This window comes from Anopheles aquasalis, chromosome 3 (assembly GCF_943734665.1).
Source record: "Anopheles aquasalis chromosome 3, idAnoAquaMG_Q_19, whole genome shotgun sequence".
Classification (NCBI taxonomy): domain Eukaryota; kingdom Metazoa; phylum Arthropoda; class Insecta; order Diptera; family Culicidae; genus Anopheles; species Anopheles aquasalis.
Window position 1 is genome coordinate 17,824,096 of NC_064878.1, and position 10,000 is coordinate 17,834,095.

The 10,000-nt window shown below is 46.2% G+C and overlaps 5 protein-coding genes across 19 annotated transcripts in view; 2 read left to right on the forward strand and 3 right to left on the reverse strand.

The window, feature by feature from the left end:
• Positions 1-521, reverse strand: part of LOC126575242 (E3 ubiquitin-protein ligase SH3RF1) — a 13,417-nt gene extending 12,896 nt beyond the window's left edge. The window contains exon 1 of the mRNA XM_050235847.1: positions 1-521. This exon is cut by the window's left edge and continues 1,105 nt beyond it. The gene's annotated coding sequence lies outside the window, so the exon portion shown is untranslated.
• LOC126575241 (unconventional myosin IC) overlaps positions 1-10,000 on the forward strand; it is a 143,880-nt gene that overhangs the window by 74,581 nt on the left and 59,299 nt on the right. The gene's annotated exons all lie outside the window — the stretch shown is intronic.
• On the forward strand, positions 774-2,844 carry LOC126575244 (zinc finger and BTB domain-containing protein 17-like). Its single transcript, XM_050235849.1, has 4 exons — positions 774-941; positions 1,011-1,819; positions 1,885-2,643; positions 2,731-2,844. Exons 1-4 carry the CDS (start codon positions 828-830, stop codon positions 2,789-2,791), a joined length of 1,743 nt encoding a protein of 580 aa, XP_050091806.1. The 5' UTR covers positions 774-827; the 3' UTR covers positions 2,792-2,844.
• LOC126575253 (cytochrome b-c1 complex subunit 10-like) lies at positions 2,854-3,507 on the reverse strand. Its single transcript, XM_050235859.1, has 2 exons — positions 3,353-3,507; positions 2,854-3,202 (listed from the first exon to the last, which is right to left on the reverse strand). Exons 1-2 carry the CDS (start codon positions 3,397-3,399, stop codon positions 3,082-3,084), a joined length of 168 nt encoding a protein of 55 aa, XP_050091816.1. The 5' UTR covers positions 3,400-3,507; the 3' UTR covers positions 2,854-3,081.
• The window catches only part of LOC126575237 (probable phospholipid-transporting ATPase IA), a 52,462-nt gene continuing 46,361 nt past the window's right edge, over positions 3,900-10,000 (reverse strand). For 13 of the 15 annotated variants that reach the window (XM_050235841.1, XM_050235827.1, XM_050235826.1 and 10 more), the window contains one exon: positions 3,900-6,152. In XM_050235841.1, coding sequence (XP_050091798.1) covers positions 5,894-6,152 — 259 coding nt within the window. In that variant the 3' untranslated portion in view covers positions 3,900-5,893. Of the gene's footprint in view, positions 6,153-8,598; positions 8,691-10,000 lie in introns of all 15 variants that reach the window. The other 2 variants (XM_050235829.1, XR_007608259.1) reach the window with 2 other exon arrangements.

Consider the following 10,000-nt stretch of genomic DNA (forward strand, 5'->3'; position numbering starts at 1 on the left):
GAACAGGCGACGCCAATGATGATGCTGCCGGAGTTTGGGTCACGAAGCGAAGCCACCTACAACCTGATATCGGCCCCCTTTTTTTTCGCGTCCTCCCTAAGCTTGCTAATCTCGGTCTAGAGCCGCTCGGTGACACGCTTTTCAAACACCAGATACCAGCACCAACGCCACCGCCAACGAGCGCTGGACCGTTGCACCGTTGCGGATTTGCGGACTACCCTTGCGGACGCCTACTGCTTCGATGACGCTGCTACACATTCCTGACTCCTTTCCTTTCGTGGGGGGAAGCGGGGGAGGCAGCGAAATAACGGTGGACCGCGGCGCTTATGCAGATCCCGCAGCAGCAGATTATCCGACGAAAGCCAAAGAATTATTCAGTTGGTTTTCCGGTGATGGCGCGGTTTCAGATAGCAAACACACGACAGGATACGCGCAGATTATTGTGGATCACAATCACTTCACTCATCTTGCACGCAGCTCGCGGGATCGAAAGGATTTTTGAGATTGGCGATTCGGTGGAATTCGCCGTGGCACCAGCAAACAGGTTCGGGCTCCAAACGGAAGAAGCATTCCAGAGCGAGAGCGAGCTACAGAGAGAAAAAGACAGAAGCGTTTATAGTGTACGCTTGAGAGAGCTACCCCCTTTACCACCAAGCCACTTTCGCGGCTGTACTGTTCACCTTTCTGTTATAAACGCCAATGAATCCGTTTTGACATTACGATTTTGTAAACAAAGCAGTTCTGTTTACTTTTCCTCCCCCGATTCGGTCGATTTCCGGAGGGATTCTGCGGTTAAATGCAAATTCTGGAGCAGCCCGAGATCCACAATGATCACTTGCAGGTTGTGTCTGTTCAGTGCCGACGAGATGCTGTACATCTTCGGTGAACAGGCTCAAGCGGTGAAGCTGGAAGAGCAGCTGCGAAACCATCTGAATCTCATCGTAAGGCATCCGCGACAATCTTTCTCTTTTGGCACCGCCGTTTTCTAATTACTCCATTGTACGTTGCAGGTAACAGAAGACAGTCCTCTGCCGCGGCACGTTTGCGCCAAATGCTGCCAAACGCTGGTAGCATTCGATACGTTCTACCAAGAGGTATCCCAGAACCAGGCACTGCTTACGCTCAACGCACAGCAACCGACGGAAACGATTACGTTCGTCCGGGCTGATCCGAAGGATGGACACTACGTGCTGCAGGACGGATTGACGCTTGTGATAGCAAACACGTTGCCGATCGAACCGTCAGCTACAGACGTTGTAGACATACGGCCACCATCGTACGATGAGGTACAGCAATCCAAGGTTCACGCCAGCAGCATAACAACGTTGCAGGCCAGCGAAGAACTGATCGAGCACGATGAGAACGAGGTCCAGTATGAAGAAGAATCGTACCAGGTGGAAGTACAGAGCATGGAACCAGAGGACAACGATGAGCACAACGAGGACGAGGACGATCACGATGAGGAGGATGCGCACAGCGTGGCGGATGATTTGTTTACCGAAAGCGAAAGCAGCGTGAATGAAGAGGAAGCGACGGTACCAGAGAACACAGACTTGGACGGACTGCTGCCGAAGCAACTGCTCGTCAATGGGAAGTTCGTTATCCGCGGGGAAAAGTTGACCAAGTGCATGGACCAATTCTACGACCTGACGTGCCGCACCTGTGATAAAGCTGAATGGTCAACGATCAACGAGCTGTTTCTGCACTATCGCACTGAACACGGTGCGACAGGGTATGTGCAATGCTGTGACCGTAAAATGAGACGAACGAAGGTGTTGGCCACCCATATGGCGACCCACGTACAGCCAGAAGCATTCCAGTAAGTGTGAAGGGCAGCTGAGGGCGTTTTTCGCGTTTCGATACAACTTGTTTGCCCCTTTTCAGGTGCCACATTTGCCAGAAAAAGCTCACCTCACAGCAGACGCTTCGTTCGCATTTGAAGAATCATCTCCCGGAGGAAAAGCGACCGCTCAAGTGTCGGCACTGTCCACGGCGTTTTAGTTACACCAGCGTTTTGGCGACACATCTCGCTACGCATCGTGTTTCACCAGCGCCGAGCAAAGCGCACGTTTGCGAGCACTGTAATCGTGCCTATCGTACGGCCAGGGGGCTACAGGATCATGTGGTGAAGCAACATTCCGATCCCGGGAACCAGCAACCATCGAACGGTGTGCAAAGCGGTAGCCATGTGTGCCATGTTTGCCAGAAGCAGTTCGCCTGTCGCAGTAACCTGGTTTACCACATGACGACACATCAGCCTCCTTTGCAGCAGGTCCAGTGTGAGCAGTGCGGTAAATGGTTGAAGAACAGGATCTGCCTGAACAAACACATGATGCAGCACTCGCAGATACGGCACAGTTGCAACCAGTGTGACTACTCGGCCGTCAACGTGCAAAGCCTGCAGAACCACATCCGAGTGAAGCACTCGTCCGATCGGCCGTACGTATGTGGCGAGTGTGGGAAAGCATTCAAACTGAAGAACAACCTGCAGAATCACCAGGTGCTACACACGGGCGAACAACGGTACGCTTGTGAGTTTTGTCCGCGAAAGTTCTTCTCCAGCGGCAACTACTACACCCACCGGAAACGAATGCATCCTCGGGAAGTTGATGAGGTTAAAAAGCGGAAAGAGGACTACGAACGGTAAGGAAACGGAACCTGACCCTACCCCAATGGTAACTAGATTGAGTCAGTGACACCTCAACTATTTTTTTCCTGCCATCCCAACAGTGCATTCCGTGAGCGAACCATCTTGGCTAAGACGAAAAGGGACTCGATCGGAGCAACCTAAATGCCGGACACTCCGAGAGGCTACTTTGAATAAAGATACGATTAAGTAAAAAGACAGCTTCATCTTTGGACTTGGTTTGAACTCTTATTGAAACTGTAAATTTAACGCTCACGAGTTTCCGCACAAACGCAAAGGAACCATATCCTGCTGGCTGCTGGCAACGGACATATTTCCGACCGTCCGGAGCTCCTGGCGACGGATGTGTCACACTTTTGCTAGAACAATTTTATGCTACCATCATCATGCTAGGTTGTACCATTCGCGTCGCTTTGGTGTCTCGTTTTGCTGGCCTATTCCTTCTTGTCGAACTTGCCACCGTAGAAGGGGATGTACGACACGATCACCCTCCAGTCGGTCAGGTAGCAACCGAGCAGCGCGGCCGCTGCTCCGTACGCTCCGGCGGATGTTGCCCTGGAAAAGAAGGAAGACCAGGGTTAGAGCGGGTGTCGTTCAAGGATACAGCGCGAAAAGGGTCCACTTATATAATGCCCGTTCAACAGCTGAGAGGACCGAAAGGCTCGTCGGCATCCTTCGGAAAACAGTCCTTGCGAGTACACGTACCATTGCGCGGCTTGCTCGGCCTGTTTGCGTCCAAGTGGGATCCTCATGGTGCGGCGGATTTCGGTAAAAAACCTGCGGGATTTCGATCTGGAGAGACTCGGCGATGGCAAACGCGTACGACAAATTCTTCGACAAAAAATAATGTGGGAGGGAGGGGGGAGTCACACGCAAGTGACAGTTCGATTGTCAAACTGATGCTCCTGTTTATACTACAGACTTGGCGCAATTTGTTACAGTTTGAAATTACCGTTACACTCTGCAGGACAAAAATGTAAGCCACGTGTTAACACGATTAATGATCATTATCAGTGAAGTGTAGATACATGTGGGCTGTTTCTTTCAGTTAATGCAGTTTGTAGAAATCAAACACAAAGCGATCCGTTTCTATCTTTTATTTGACTCTGTTTCCTCACCTCATCAGAGCCACGATGCAAATAGAAATTGTTTCAGTTTACCGAAATTCTTTGGTCTTTGCTTGATTTACTCCCCCCCCATAAACCGCCTTAACGCACTCACCAAACTAACAATCACCAAAGTATATAAACAGTTACGATATAAATTTTATTTGTTTGCCTTCATTCTATTGTTTTGCCCTTTCTCGGTGCATAGGTGTACGAGGCGCGTGCATGAACTCTTCTATGATGCTAGGTCAATGGTTTCGCTTCCACGTGTTCGTGTTCCCAAAATGTTCAAACGTACATCCGTTATATGTTTGCTGGGAGGTTAGGGAGTAGTAAGTAGGTAAACTGCTGTTTACTGTTTATTTGAACTTGCGTGTGTTGTGTAGTAACGCCACCCCTGCGCTCACTGTACCGCACCGACGCGTCGGTCGGAAGGTCAGAGAGGACTGGCCTGTCGAGATAATGCCGAAGAGTAGTAGAGATTTGATTCGTTTGAACTGTAAAGTGAGTGTGTGTCTAGGTAGATCACCAATCTGGAGTTAAGGATAGGTTTGCTTGGTAATGTTTAACCCTGTTTGCTACTAGACTCTGTCCCTACGGTGCCTATATTTATAGGAGTGGCATTAAGAAGTTCTGCGAGCGAGTTGACCAAGGGAAATAGTGTTCCATTGTATGCGTTTGCCGTATTAGTCTGTTGGTTAATGCATTTTGTTCCATAATAGTTAAGATGCTACCATTTAAGACTCTGCTCTACCTTACTAAGTTTTAACAAAATCACGTTTATCACTTTGTTAACTGTTTGCTGAAATAGATTTTCGCGATCTCGGGCGGTGTCCGATCTCTACTTCCCTTACAATCGTGGACGTGAAAATAGATGGGAAATTTCTCCCACATTCGACGATGATCCTGAACCACCAATCGAAAGAGGAACCGGTTGAGAGGGGTCGGCCGCGTAAGGGTTGTGAAAAATAGGTCTTCAGTAATACTATAGAATTGTTACCTTGCGTCCACTATAGGACGTCTGATTGCGCTTGTACATCCACAACACGTGAAAAAGACACTGAATTTTTTACTTGCCAACGTCAACACATCAAACTGCCATCCAATATACATGCCACTGATGATGATTCACGAACTCTTTCAACTTCCAACACCTTGGTTTTTAGTTACATTATCATTTGTACAACTCCTCAATCTCGCAAAGCACTCGTCTGGTTTTATTCCGATGGAAAGGCGTTGGTGTGGAAGAAATGAAAACGGAAACAAACAAATGAAATGTCCTTGCAGCAGATAACCGATAAGAGGAAAGTGTCGCGGAAACTAAAGGGTTTTTATTGATATGTACTGATTTCGAAGGTGGGTTTGAAGAATGTAGGAAACGAGGAGGAGACAAGTTCAAGTGATGGCGTTTGGCATCGATTTCGATAGTAAAATGTGAATGTTCGACACTATGATAAATCATAAAATGGGAAAAAACAAAAATCAATCGATAAAAAAACATACACAAACACCCTCTAGAGTTCCACAATACCAGCAGCTAGTGCTTATGTGAGTTTGACCTAACGCAATATACTTCAAAATGTACCCTGCACGTATGTTCGCTTTGCTCTACGCATTTCGAACCGCAAACCTTTCCAATTTATCTCTCTCTCTCTCTATATATAGTTTGCTGTTTGTTTTTAGTTCGTTTTTACACAATATTGCCAGTAAGGTAATTTGCTTGTTAATGTTTTCCACCTTCATCTTGCACCGATTGTTATTTCGTTTCCAGTTGGCTCGCACATCTGGTTTTGTTAAGTTACTAGTGTTTCAATATCGCGCACAAGACTCTTGTGGGTAGTGTAGCTGCTTGTAAATAATTTAAACACCTTCCGTTACGTTCCGTTCCGCTCGGTTGCCTCTTCCTCTCTTTCTGTGTTAGACTTAAGCCCGATCATTGTTGGATCGTTCCACCTTTTTTTAATAATAAACTATAGTACACGCAACCACACAAACACTCAAACCGTAATGCCACACTTGGCTGTTTGAAGATTTTTTTTAAATTTTTGGCCAAAAGAAACGATTTTATCGCCAGACCGCCCTGGGCGGCATTCACCTTCCCATATCCCCCTTCTTCCTCTACCTTGGTTTCCTTGGCGTCTCATATGCGCTCCAGACGAATATCGTCGTCCGCATGGTGTTGAACGATTGTGTGGTGGCGCCGGTATGCCCGATGGTACGGATGACGGGACAGGGCTTTCCGGAACCTTCTCAGCACACGGTATAGTAGCTGTCGTAGCAGTACGCGCAACCGGGGCACTCTCAGTTTCCATCCGGCTTCGGCAGATTCGTGTCGTACGCCCGGATAACGTCGGCCTGCCGGACAGCACCATTTTCTTCCTGGGAAAACGCGAATCCATCTGCGCAACCGAACGAAATCAAACGGTTAGTGAGCGTGAACATATAAACAGGGACGGCGGGATCTGGAGGGGTCGGTAAACATTCGCTTTTGGAATGGAAATTAAACTCTCTCGTAGGAGCGCCACGTGTACCAGAGTTTAATGACCATCGTGTGAACCGAATGTTACCAAGCATGTTTAGCAGCATCTGGAATGTATTTAGTTGTAGCTGAGGAAGCGCCATAAAGCAGCAATGAAGACGAATGTAGCTAGCAGGTGTTATGTGTTAATGTTTAGTGAGAAGTTAAGAAGCGCACCACAGACGAACACGATACACGAAAAACAATAACTAAGCGTTACAGAATAAACGATGCAGGAAAAGAAAAGCTTAACATAACATTGTTTAGAAAGGTAACAATAAAGGAAAGAAAAATAAAAAATAAAAAAATTGCATCAAACTTCACCAAGAAGCTACCGAAAAAGCCAATAAGCAATATTGTTTTGTTGCGTGAAGGTCGTCGTCGTCACCATCGTCCTTCGTTGACCCGGGAAGGATTTTCCAATTATCTCCCCGAAGGCTAGTTCCCCGGTTCCCACCTCCCCTGACACACAACCTTGAACATGCCGGTTGCTGCTCGGTGACTGATGGTTTTCGATTATTATCCGTTAGGTACAACAATGCCCAACCACACGGTGTGCTTACCGCAGGTGCTCGATCACACCCTAACCTTTTCCCTGGGGCCGGGGGGATTTCTGCCGGCGCCTCAGCCTATCCTCAGAGTCGTCCGAGCTGGAGAACTGAATTATTAAACTACTTTATTGCTTTCATTTTTCAACCTAGCACCCCACCCGTCATCAAGGGGACACAGACCGCGCCCAGATGGATGGACCATCGGTATTGAAGTGGAAAATGATACATAATTACAACGGCGAACACTCTTGAAGCTTGTGAAAAGGGGAGCTCGTGAGCTTTAAGTGTGAGATTGTTGATTAGACTCGGTTTTTTGTAGGAAGTTTTTACGCTTTTTCCCGCCAAGAAACCAATTAGGAATGGTGGTTGAGCATAAAGGTAAAGCAACAAAAACCCATGCCGCCAATCAGAAGGTACAACTGTAAGCATAACGATGCATTAGGTCGGTCGAGACCGAGCTTCGAATGACATTAAAGAGCCGGTTCGGATATTATACTCTGCAAGATGCCGGCCACGGTGGGTGCCTCGAAGCACCGATGGAACCTTATTATTGTTACTCACTGATTCCACTCGACTCGATCGTGCCTTAAATTATTAAGCAAACGAACGGAATGGTAGTCACAAAACTGTATCCCTTCGCCCTCCGAATACTATCATTATTGGGAGGTGGCTTGAAACAGGACATCGAAAAGGACAACCGTGCGGTGCACACAGCAAACAACAACGTAAGTGGAGTACCACGTGGGTTGATGGTAAGGATTGAACCATTATTTGAATGTTCCCTTTCCTAGATTAGCCCCCGGGAAGTTGTGACGGACAAAGGCCAACTGCAAGCCGTAGTTGTTTGATTTACAAACAGAAACAGAAAGCTACTACTGCGTCAGCGCGTCAGCTATTGATGCTCTGCTAGCAGACATGGCCTATGGCGCTAGAATGCCAATTGTGAATGTTTTATGTGCCTAATGGTTGGTGTGGTTGCGGGATACAAAATAGTACAAACTGTTGCCAGTAGTGAGCTGGCGGTCGGTTGAGTTGGTTGGTTGTTTTTTTTTGTTCTTGTTTGGTTCAGTTGAACGTCGAAGCAGAGATTAGGAAATCCGTGCACATGGGAAAGGTTGGTCAGCGGATAAGGCAAGGGGTTGTTAATGATACGGGGGCATTATATATTGGCTTAAAGATAAGCATTCGCTTTTTTACACGTGTCTACGTTGCCGCTATAATGCGACAATGGAGCGAGAGAATGGAGGCGCCTAGTCGGTTTTAATTTTTTTAATTCCATACGATCGTCTCTGATCGCTCTCTATTTCTACACGACATTCAGTATTGTATTTTTTTTTAGTGAATTGCTTGGTGTTTTTAGTTATTAGTTATCAAAAAACAAAATTAAAATAGTGAACAAAGATAAACAAACTGTGAATTAGAGTTAGGTGGATGGAGAGATACAATAAAAAATTAACTACTTTCAACTGTTTCGGAATCGGTCGTTCAAAAAGTTGGCCGAAACTATTCAACCGAACAAACTACAAACGAGTTCTCGCAACGAGTTTTTCTAGAGCTTTTTCTACTCTTTAGCGCTACCGATGGTGACATCTTTTCTGGCGATCCAGCTTCTAGTTTGGTTCATGGGCTTGTAAACCATGTTGTTGTTACTCCAGTATTATGTTGTATTGTGTTAGTTAGTTAGTTAAAGTTAAACAAAACGGAGATAGAGAGAGAGAGAGAGATAAGGCAGCAAAGGACAGGGCAGAAGTAGTGGCGCCCCCGCTAAATACTCACGCTTCAGTTCTAGTTCTTTATTTTCGGTCGCGTGCGATCTTCCGGTGAAGACCCGCCGTACATTGCGCAGAAGTCGTGCGGTTTCGGTTAATCTGCAACAATTCGTTTGGCCCAATAAAATAAACATCGATACAGAGACACAAGGGTGACGATCGGAAAACAATGGGGCATAGAGATACAAAGAGATAGAGAGAAAGATAGAGGGATGAAGAGAGAACAAAGAGAAGAGGAAAGTGGGATGCCAGGAGCAGGAAGCATAGATAGAGCGACCAACAATAGAGCGAAGATCAAGAGATCGATGGATTTGGCGGATGGAGACGAAGATGCCATAAAAAAAACACTGCAAAAGACGATGAAAGCGATCATCTTTATCACTCAAAATGGAAGTTAATATTAAAAAAGGAATTGCGTTTCATACGATACCATACACATACGCGATCACATACTCATTCGAACTGAGATAAAAAAAAACCCCAAAGCATTCTCCAACACTCACACTCTACGATAAATCAGATAAGAACGAATGTAGGGCCATTTTACGAATTGATACAACAGATTTCACGTTAAACCCACTACCGTCCGACCTGCAAGTTGAGGTGCCTTTTCAAATCGTGCATGGTTTTAGTGCGTAATGCGATCAATGTTTAAGTACATTCCAAAAATAGGAATACATTTTGTGAGTATTAGAGTGCATGGCACACAAAAAAATGGTTAAAAACTGACAAAGAAAAAGCTTCAAAACGAACAAGGAACTGCAGGACAGTGCGCCACAATTAGATATCGAATGTGTGGTGAGTTCCATTACGGTTCTTCAGCGTAATTTCTATCACAATATCGTAAGCTTTCATCGTGTGATAAAAGTGCACGTCAGCTGCACGTCGAGGCAAGCACATCTACACAACATACACACGTAAAACATACAATCAATCGACTTGGAACGTGCAGCATCACGAGTATCTAATGGCGAATCTAATGCCGGATTAGTAGTGATCAGCAAAAAACGGGGAAAGAGCGAAACTAGAAATGGTACAAAACTACAAAACAAAGGAAAACAAACCAAAATACAAACGCGAAAACGGGAATACGGTGGTAGAACGGCACATGTTATTACTACACAGATAATTCAGGGTGATGGATTGGGCGCGCGTGTAAATCGGCAAACAAAACGAAACTTGGGTGTACCGCTAGCAACGGATTGCGCCATTATAGCTATATAGTGTGGACACTGGGCAGTGGAAAACTGATATAGGAAGCGCAAACGCTTTGAAGGCGAATCTGGTATTAGGGGTTTTGTTTGTGTTGTTGTGCGGTTACGTGCGATACGCCGGCGGGGCGCTGCTTTTGCCAGAGTGTGCTTGGTAATGGGTATACGTGGATTCGTTACGTGTCTGCTTGTCTAGTT